This window comes from Halyomorpha halys, unplaced genomic scaffold (assembly GCF_000696795.3).
Source record: "Halyomorpha halys isolate HHAL.00 unplaced genomic scaffold, Hhal_1.1 Scaffold1210.1, whole genome shotgun sequence".
Lineage (NCBI taxonomy): Eukaryota > Metazoa > Arthropoda > Insecta > Hemiptera > Pentatomidae > Halyomorpha > Halyomorpha halys.
The window spans coordinates 86618-97720 of record NW_027115484.1 but is presented as its reverse complement, the minus strand read 5'-3'; the positions used below and the strand labels follow the sequence as shown (position 1 = coordinate 97720).

At 30.3% G+C, this 11103-nt stretch overlaps 1 protein-coding gene across 8 annotated transcripts in view; it reads left to right on the top strand.

The window, feature by feature from the left end:
• Positions 1-11103, top strand: part of norpA (no receptor potential A) — a 133825-nt gene that overhangs the window by 83259 nt on the left and 39463 nt on the right. For 4 of the 8 annotated variants that reach the window (XM_067052532.1, XM_067052530.1, XM_067052531.1 and 1 more), the window contains 3 exons: positions 4525-4604; positions 4795-4930; positions 9315-9415. In XM_067052532.1, the coding sequence (XP_066908633.1) occupies positions 4525-4604; positions 4795-4930; positions 9315-9415 (317 nt within the window). Of the gene's footprint in view, positions 1-453; positions 557-4524; positions 4605-4794; positions 4931-9314; positions 9416-11103 lie in introns of all 8 variants that reach the window. The other 4 variants (XM_014433457.2, XM_014433456.2, XM_067052533.1 and 1 more) reach the window with 4 other exon arrangements.

Sequence of the window (11103 nt, the reverse complement as noted above, 5' to 3'; positions counted from 1 at the left end):
TATAGGTTTTTTTGTTTAAATTTTTCTGACTGTAATCACTCAATATTTTGGAAAATTTCTATATTAAAATACAATTTACTTCACTACTAACATGTAACCCACTATTGTAGCTCTATTTGCTGATTATTTTTCATATTGATTAGTTTGTCTTGTTTGTATTTTTTTGTCTTAGATTTTCTACTCAATTGCCTTTCTTATTGTGGAATTCCTCAATTTTCTTTAACCAGATTTCAGAAAAAATAAGTCTTTCTATAAGGATAATTTTATATGTTATTTAGTTTTAATAATTTTTAAACAGTTGAGTCTTTTTAAAAAAAAAAAAAAAAAAAAAAAATAGTTATATTACCTTTAAATGATATTAATTTTACAATAGTGTAATTTGTGCGGACAATTTAATATCTTTAAATATTTTTGTTTTAATTAATTTGTTTACCCCTTTCGTTATTAACATAGAAATGTCGGTGTTGGGTTAACAGGCCTGGCTAGATGGTCTCAGGAAAATTACGCACAATGTTAAAGCGAACAACGTTTGCCCAATGACTTGTTTGAAAAAGCAGTAAGTTAATGCCCTTCCGAGCGCAAGCATTTTGCATGATCGTTGCATGCAACAATACGCAAGTAGCCACTAACATTGTGCATCATTTGTATTTTGGGGATTTGGAAAGATTTCCCTAATCAATTTTTAAAATATTAAGTTATTGCTTGTGATCCATTTATTTAGTCCTAACAAACAATTTATTTATTTGTTATTATATGTGATGCTGCTTGTCGATTATAATTATTATCAATGTTCATCTTTGTTAATGTTTTAAAACATTTTAGAAATAAATGAAATAAAAATAAGCATGTGGAAGGGGAGGGGAAAAGGTTTATGCGCCTGCATGAAAAAATATTTATTACATTATTAAATTTTATAGATATTTGATTCTTTAATTATTTCTAATCGCTTTATTTCTTGAAGCACTCGAGTCAGTATTAGATTGATACACCATTAGCTCAACTAGAAAGACGAAGGGACTAATCTCTTCTATGATTATTTTTCAATTAGTAATTCATTAGTCACTGTATCTTTTTTAATTTTAATTATTAGCTTTTTTAATTGATAAATATTATATATCGTGTACATTTTTTAGTTACTTGTCTAATATTATAAACCGCTAACAGCCTCTTAGTTAGCACCCTACTTGGTTCCTGAATAAGTTTACTGATTTAAGTACTACTACTGTACATATCAGAATTATTTTTACTGATATTAATACTACTGCTGTACCTATCAGTATTATTTTTACTGATATAAGTATTAGCAGAAGTACGTTTATTGTTACATTTACAATAGGCTGTCTACAAATATAGCGATATGAAAGTAGTCAGTTGATGATCAGTAACTCATTGGTAAACTAGAACTTCATTTAGTTCAAAAAATCAAATTGGAAAAAGTCTCACATAATAATAAAGTAGCTCCTTCTCTAAACCTATGCATATATCAAACAAATAAAAAAAATTACATAAAAGTTTATAAAAGATTGTATTTGCCAATAGGTCAAAAAATTAATTATAAAAATAGAATGTTTATAATATATAAATTTATTTTCTTGTTGGACTTCCTGTAGAGAACAGCTCTGCAAAGTGGGGTGAAACATCGGACAATAAATAGTTGAAAATTATTTTGTTTTCTATTGACTGCAGTCCTGACTATTTTCATATTATGAAAAAAAAAAAAAAGAAGTGTTTTCACTGTCCAAAGTACACTGTCTCCTACTTTTCTCCCTAAGTATCTGGCTGAATTTTTTAAGATTCAGTATTAAAATCACAAGTCATCCGACAATGATCATTGTTAGTAGATCCATCGTTAAGATGAATGATCTGTTGTCAGAGGTTTTTGAGGTCATAGACAGGCTGAGGCAAGGGGATCCATTATCCTACTTTAGAGTAAGCAATGAGAGCAATTCTGTGAAGATGTGAATAGATGCTGCTTCATCATGAGAAAAATTCTGAATTACAGATCCTTGTCTCATGGGATCAAGATTGTAGTGTATGAGAGGGTATCAGACCTTGAAATTACTTAAATCTTATCGGATTATATTTACTTTATTAGATTATGTTTCAGTTTATAAGCTGAAAAAAAAAAAAAATCTTATTAATACTTTTCAGTTAAGGGCCAAAAACTATTTGAAAAAAAAACTTTTTTCTAGTATTAATTTTAGCTTTAGTAAAAACTCTTAACATTATTATGATTAAACTCTATACTAACTACACAATCCTCTACAGTATTAGGCAAAAATCAGTTTGAATGATTAACATCTCATATTGTTACAAATACTTGTACAAAGTTTCCAGTATTTGCTCGTTTTATTTCAGGAATAACACTAACCTACTTTCTTTGCGTTGAGTTGCATTACGAGTGTGTTAGCAGTTTTTTAAAAAATTATTCCTAAAGTTCAAGTGGGGGGAGTAGGTTGATTGGAATTGTTTTTTTATGATAATACCATAATTATTGTCAATTATCCTTAGAATGGAATGATTGCTGATAACCAAAATCATTTTTCCCGTAAATATAAAACTTAATAGAAACAATTTCAATGATAACCACAATGACTAAATAAATCAGAATTTATAAAAGTTTCATGAGGGAGCGAAATTTTCTGTCAGCATGCTTTTTCTAGGTCATAAAAATCATTTTTTTAAAATATAGTGTTTAAATTCATTTCTGATGTTAAATTCTTCGTTTTAATTCTTTTTTGACTTTGATGTAAACCAAACATTGTGTATTTCTTTCTTTACTTTGATTCCTGTATAAACCATGCATATATCGTTGTTCACTTAGACTTATCCCTTATACCAACTTTCTCTGCATTTATAATTATGTAATGATAGTTGGTTGGGGGTGCAGTGTGCAGTAAGTGAACAACACAAATAAGGAAAACTTATTTATTAATGCCAACATAAAAACCAATAAATAAAAGGAATTATAAAATAATTAACATAATAATATTCAGGAAAATAACAGGCGATATAGGTGCATAAATAGTGTTGAAAGAAAATTGTAAGAAGGTAAAAGCTATATGAGAATAATTAATACTAATATTAGGAAAGAGGAAAGAATAACAAAATAATACACATTTGTTAATCTAGTTAATAAGTTATAGTCTGAGTTAGCTGTTACTTTGATGTCATCTGACTGAGGAGATCTGCTAATCGAATGTATATAAGAAATGTACTGAACACAATAAAGCCAGTATTTTACAGCAGTTCAAGTGTGTCACATCTTATTCCTTCTTCTCTTTTTTGACATTTTGCTTTCACCAATACCTAAGTTGTGTGTGTATATATATAAAATTAAAATTATGAAAAGAATAAAAATGATAATGTGTATATAATTAATTAAATATGTAAGTAAAATAACAGAATTTAAGAAATAGAGCAAGAGGAGTAATGGAATATCAATGAGAAAATTTAGTTATTAAATATACATACAAAAGCAAAATTAATTTTGATTAAAATTAATTTCAATTGTTATTATACTTAGGCTATACATTTTATTATAACAATATTTATGGATCTTTATAGTCTGCTATTTTCTATTGCTTTCATTCATTATGATTGTTACCTTTCATTCATTATGATTGTTACCTTTCATTCATTATGGTTGTTATCTTGTTTTTTGTTCTTAGCCCTAATGAAGGGATGAAATTCTGGCCGAAATGTTGGCAGTAAAAAATAAATTTTTACTTATTTGTGTTCTTCACTGACCGCGCCCCCAACCATGTTCTCGTATGTCTCTGCCTTTCATTCTGTTTTGTAACTTTGACCAAAATTGTCATCGGAAAAAAAAAATCTCTTTCGTGTTTTTCCAAGGCACAGTGCCGACCGACAAACTAAGTGGAGCTAAATGGCCACCCAATGTTTGAAAGGTGAAGTTGTAGTGAGTTATTGCTGACTATTAGTCCTAATATTTTAGTTTCAGTTTCGTAATTATTGAGCTCCCGACAAGTCTTATTTACGCATTGACAAGTACATCTTTTACCTACAGACTTGCCGAGCTACTTAATTGGCTAGTTGAATTTACATTGAACTGGTTTAAAAAATTTTCTTTTCAATAGACATTAAAGTATGATATATAAAAAATTATGAATAATTTACTAAAAAAACATTAAAAAAAAATAATAATAAGTTTTTTAATGACATAAAGAAAATAACATTTAATGTGCAATGATGTTTTATATTTAATTGCATGAAAGATTTAGCTTTTTAGATCAAAGAATGGATCCAAATAAAGAGATTGTGGCTGCATGATTTTTCTCTTTAATATTCTAACCTTTATTTATTTAATCTTTCGTAAGTTCATTAATTTATTCGTTTTTCAATTATGATTTATATTATTTTACATTTTTTTTTTTTTTCAATGTTTTTTTTATTATTTTATTCTCTATCATTTACCAAACCTTTATTATTATTTTTTAATTTATAATTTTTTCTATCCTTAGTTTTTGATGTTATCGTTTTGCATGTTTGACTTTTTCACAGGCGTGGCAAGATGGTTTAAGAAAAATCACTCATAATAACAAGATGAACAATGTCTGCCCCAGCACCAATCTTATGAAGCAGTGAGTAAAAATAAAATTTAGGGCATCATTCTTAAATTAATTGTTTAGTTTTTAAAGAAACTAATCACTATTCTGCTTTTCACGCCTTGAATGTCTTTCCGTTGGTGCTCGGTGTAAACTGCTCGCAGCTGCAAAGGCCCCCTTGTCATTTCTTCATTTTCTAATTTTGTATTATTCCAAAATTTTTCAGTTGGATGAGGCTCGGAATGCTAGTGGACCCGAAGGGTAAGGTTCCCGTCAAGGTGGTCGCGAGGACTTTCGCTTCGGGTAAAACTGAAAAAATGGTTTACCAATGCCTTCAAGATCTTGGCCTGCCATCTGGGAAGGTAAGTTATTTGCAGAGCATTTTTATATGAAGCTAGAATTTTTTTTTTTATGCATAGAAAATATTTTGTAAAAAAAAACCTTAATACTTGCGGGCATCCCAAGTACGTGGGCCATGTGTAGTAATAGCAGTCTGACCTAGCTCAGTACTTTTAGTTATAATAAAAAGGAACTTACATATACTTCTCGAGAAGGCATGCATCGTTAGGCTCAAACTTTTCCTGTCACAATGAATAAAACAAAAATTATTGTTATTTGCTATATAGACTTATTAATAAATAAATCTGTGCCTTCTTATAGTCACTATCATTACTATTACCTATCTTCTGTAGACAAACTGACTGCTGTATCTGCAAATTTTACTATCTTGGATTTTGTTGATTTTCATCATGAGTTGTGATGTGTTCTCTTTGCAATACCTGTGTGAGTGAATGAGTGTCATCCCTGATTAAAATTAATAAATTATCAATTACTGTTTTTAGAAAATAGAAATTAGCTTTTTCCTAAAATCTCTTAGATATTTTCAAAAATACCAAATAGTCTTTGCATTAACAAGGTACCTCTTTTTTTTGTTTCTTTTATTTTTAACTAGATTATAACAGTAAGCCTTTATTAAGTTAGATGATGATGATGGTGATAACATCCTAAGCCTTTATTAGATTAGATGATAATGATTAGATCATAAGCCATTATTAAATTAGATAATGGTGATAACATCATAAACCTTTATTGGATTAGATGATGTTAACATTTTTTTTAATTTTATTTTTATACCAGATCGCCTGGCCTGGTGGGCCTTACATGGTTGATATAACTTATATTATATATATTTTTTAACAGTCGATTATGAGGAAGTATAGTCATACAAATGGCACCCCAAACTATATAAAATGTTCTTATTAAAAAAAAAAAAAAAATAATAAAATAAATAGATTAGAATAATGCTTCTTAATAAAAGAGGAAAGTAAAATTAATGACAAAAACTAATGATAATGGTACACTTAAATAAAACAAACAATTGTCTTCTAATAGTAAAAAGAAACAAGTTAATTTGAAAAAGGGAAGAGAAAAGAAAAGAGAGAAAAAAATAATAATAATGATAATATTGAATAAATAAAATGAATAATAATAATAAATAAATAGAGGTAGTGTTACTATGAATTAATTTTATATTTATTAAAAATTTATAAAAGAATGTCCTGCAGCAGTCTGGGCTTGAGTCTTCGGGTTGAGGTTGGGTTTCCCATGTTGTAGGTCACTGCTCCTTTAACTGACGGCAACTGGGAGTGGAATTTCATGAACTGTTTTTTGATACAATCCTCTATTGACTCCATTTGTAATTCGCGATGCAATTGGCTATTTCTTATGAACCAAGGAGCATTAACTGCGATTCTTAGGATTTTATTTTGAAAAGATTGTAGTTTTCTCCTTTTCGTGAGGGATGCCACTCCCCAGACTTCACAGCCGTACATCAGCAGTGGCCTGAGGATTGTTTTAAATATAAGAACAGTTGTTTCTGGTTTTAGTTTGGAATTTCTGTTCAGGATAGGATATAGCATTGCTAACCTTGCATAAGTTTGAGCTAGTTTGATGTTGATATGGTGATTCCAGGTAAAGCGGCGATCTAGGTGAATTCCCAAGTATCTTACTGTTTCACTGGTAGGATTCCATTTCACATTTTTACTTTGAGGATTAGTTCCGGTGGATCTGGTGGGCGTTGAAGAGTAAAAACTTTTGAGTTGCATTTTTCAATGTTCAAGCTAATCATCAATTTAGTGAAATATTGTTCTAAATCATTAAGGTGACTTGCAAAGTGTTTTTAGCTATTATTATGTCATCATGTTGAAAGAACACAGCTGTATCGTCAGCAAACATAGCTATGAAGGTGTGTGTGGATTGGACGATGTCGTGAAGGTAAAAGTTGAACAAAATGGGAGAAAGGACTGAACCTTGTGGAGTACCGGCATTGATTTGTCCAAGGGTTGAGTTTTTGTTATTAATTCTGACTGAAAATGCTCTACCATTGAGGAATGAGCTCAGAGTGCCTGCTTTCTTTAGTTTATATAGGAGACCTCGATGCCAGACCTTATCGAATGCTTGTTGGAAATCTAAGAACGCTACTAGGGTGTCTCTTTTTTTCGAATCCGCTAATTATAAATTCCGATAGTCTTGCCAGTTGGTGAGAAGTGGAATGACTGTATTGAAAACCAAATTGAAAATCAGGAATTATTTCGATGCTTTGAAAAAAAGAATTAAGATGTTTTTTTATAACTGATTCCAGTAATTTTCCAAAAATGGGTAATAAACAGATAGGTCTATAGCTGCTGATTTGTTTAGTGTTCTTACCAGGCTTGTGAATTACTATAAGTTTGGCTTTCTTCCATGTATCCGGAAAGTATCCAGTACGAAGGCAACTGTTGAAAATTGACGTGATAAAAACGACAGCTTTCCTGGTTAACATTTTGATTGCTATGACTGGGATCAAATCATGGCCAGGACTTTTCTTTATCTTCAGCTTTTTAATCAGGTCCTGGATTTGACTTGAATTTGGGTGGGAGTTCAACTGTTGCGAGGGGAGATTTACATACTTGTCAATTTGATCAGTGACTAAATTTGAACGTATTTCTGTGTTGGAGAATGTTTTCTCAAAGAAATTGGCGAACACTTCAGCTTCTTTGGCGTCGCTGGTGATGAATTCATCGTTGTCTACTAGACTTGGAATTTGTTCACGTTTATCCAATAGACGTCGCGTAGCCTTCCATAATGAATGGTCCTTTGGGTCTAAATTTTCCACGTATCCCTGATATTTAGAATACGCCCATTCATCCAGATCCTTTTTAGTTTCATGTTTGAGGTGGTTTCATTTATTTTTGTGAACAGGGTTTCTAGTGCGCATCCACTGTGTCCTTACATGATTTTTTTCTTTAATTTTTAGCAGTATCGATTTAGGGCAGCTGCCAGAAAATGTTTTTCCCCTTAAATGGAAAGGTCGTACAGTTGCCTCGTTTAAACTTTTTGAGATCGACTCAATTAACATCGTTATAGATGATAACATCATAAGCCTCTAACGGATTAAATAATAACAGACCACGATGATAATATCGGAAACTCTGTACCGCTACAAGCCATGAAGGGTCAGGGGTTCAGTACTTTGTAAGGAAGTGCTGTTACTAGACAACAAAGGTTGAGCAAGGAGGTGATTTGGTCAGAATCACGCTCGACTGCCAGATTTTTACCCAATTAAGGGTACCCAATTTATGAGGCTTTGTGTACCCCAGGAGGGCTACCCACAGGGTTGACTCACAGCTACAATTTAACAAAAAACAATTTTCTACCCAGCTGGATTCAAACCCGGGTCCTTGGAGTTAGTAGGATTGTGCCTTACCATAGTGCCACGGTGCTCCCAATAACATCATAAGCCTTTATTAAATTACATGATAACATAGTGAGCTATCATGAAATAATTTGTTTAGGGTTTTTAATGACTCATTTTTCAAATATTACGGTTTATTTTTTTGACTACAAGTAAGATATGTTTCCAACCATTATATTAATATTTTTTTGATTTTTTTTTAGAACTAAATTTTATATTCAATTTTTAATAAACTTCTGATTTGTATTTAAAAAATAATATGTAAATGATTATGAAGAAGATGGTCAGGGGTGCAGTCACAAGAAAACAAAAAATAGTTGTTAACTGTCACCTTACCCCCTAACCATCTTCTTTTTGATTTGATTAATACGGTCAATTATATATATATATATATATATATATATATAATATGGGAAATGGATTTTTTTTTATTTTTATTTTTATTCAATAAATATCTTTAATCGTCAATTGACTTATAATTACTGACCTGGGCAGAATAGCCTGCAAAACAATTTTTAAATTTTGATGTGAGGTGAGAATTTATATTGAAGTTATGTTATATTATTAGTGATAATGTTGTTATAAATGTTACAAATGAATATATAATATAAGCTGTTAAATATTTAGATTGTCCTTGAGCCGAAATGTTGGACTATTGATATAATAAAAAGTGTTGGGACTATACAAGGATACAATTTTGATTTATTTAATAATCCCAAATATTGTTTTTATAAAAATAGATTTGATGTTTGAGAAATTCATATGATTAACAAACTTTAGTGGTATCCACGAGATAGCTTGTATTATTAGAAGGCTTAGAAATTAGTTAAAGTATGCCAATGCCGTAAGGATTATATTTTTTGTTTCTGTTTTCTCTTGATTTATTTTGAAATTTACAGCTCTAGTTAAATAGTTCGTTATCCAAATTATCCTATTTGTTTTGGAATTTTTAGCATTATAGTATATCTCTTGCTTACAGAATAGTATATCTATAGTATATCTCTTGCTTACAGAATGACGTGATAGAACCAGCAGATTTCACTTTTGACAAATTTTATGAACTTTACCACAAGATATGCCCTCGTAATGACATTGAAGAACTTTTCCAATCTATGTAAGTGGTTTGTAATATTAATAAAATTAATTCATTAGTTATTTTATCTAGGTCTGCACTAATGCCAAATATAAAGTTATATAAAATTTAAGTAGTTTGAAGATCAATAAATATGGAATCACTAGGTGCAGTAATTCTTTTTATTTTTCCTAAAGACCATAAAATTTGCACTTACCATCTGTGAGGTTGGCCATCAACATATCCCAGATAAAGTTTAATTCTTAGTAATAAAATAGCCTTCCTTGGCTAAGCTCATAATTTCATAATATCAGGTAAAGAATCAGAAGAGAGAGAGAAATACTTTATTCATCTATGCTGCCCTAATACATCAGGTTGCTACATCACACAGCATACTAATCAATCCGTAATCGGACATATATAAATTACATATAATTATATGGTATAATAAAATAGAAAGAAAACAGTTTTTTTCCCTACAGTTTCCTTTTACAATAAATTTCAGTCTATACACCAAATACAATTATTTCAATTCATTCCTTTTTTTCTTTTCCTTTTCTGTTCCTTCAATTTCACCATTTCACAATTTTTCATTCACCCGATCAACAAATTCACTATCCCGAATTCACCCTTCTAGATCCTCTCCAGTGACCTGCTAAACAAATTCACTATTAGACGGTAATGTGAGATCAGACCATTAATAATAGTCACAGCAGTAGATCAGTTTGCCAAAAAACAAACAAAAAAAAAATTTAAGAGAACAAGACTAACACATAGATTCAAAGGAAAATATAATAAAAAGCCGGTTACAAGAAACACTTGAATAGATAAATAAGTTTAAAAAAAAATAATAGTATTAATAAAATAAAATAATTTAATGAATAAATAAGTTAAAACACACAAATCGACAGGTCCACATATTAAAATAAGTAAATAAAACAATGAATAATCTCCGAGCTAATTCCCATGCAGGTGATGGTGTATGATCCCCAGGGAGTCCAATAATATTTTCTGCTAAGATCACAATATCCCCGATGCTAACACCTAGGCCTTCTAAGAAGCTCCTTGTTCTATCTGGTATTGTTCCGCGAGATCCAAACCAGAGGCCTCTCATGGTGAACTCTCTCTCTCCGAAGGTCTCGTGGAATTTTTCCTTAAGGAAAGGGACGCATTTTTCATATATTTCCTTTTTTCCCCTTTCCACTTCACCTTCCTGTTCGAGGTAATTACTTTCAAATCTTACCATCGGATCCAAGACCAGAGCCATGCCTCCGATTTTTGTAAAAGCGACAATATCCACATAGGATTAGTGGTATTTAAAAGTTTTAAAAGTAACACTAGATTAGATAATCTCAAGAATTAAAACAGAGTGTCTAGCAAAATGGCTTTAAGAAATTCCCTGACCTTTCCAGGCGCTTTTTAATTTATTCAAAATTTTTCATGTTTTCTGTTTATTAGCAATAACTAACTAGAGAACTATTTAAATTTGTTTATTTTCAAGTTACAATATTGTAAACTACAATTTTTTTTTTTAAACAAAAAGAATTTTTATTTTTAAAACTGTTGCAAGGGAATTTTTCAAGCAGCTAATGGAGAGAGGAATCTTCATAGAAAATTCTAGTTTAAAACCATTTTATATATGTGATTTTTTTTATTCAATGTGTCCTTATGTCATAAATCGTGACTAATTCCTGGAAGTAAAAATACTACATAGTTATTGATATTGAAAA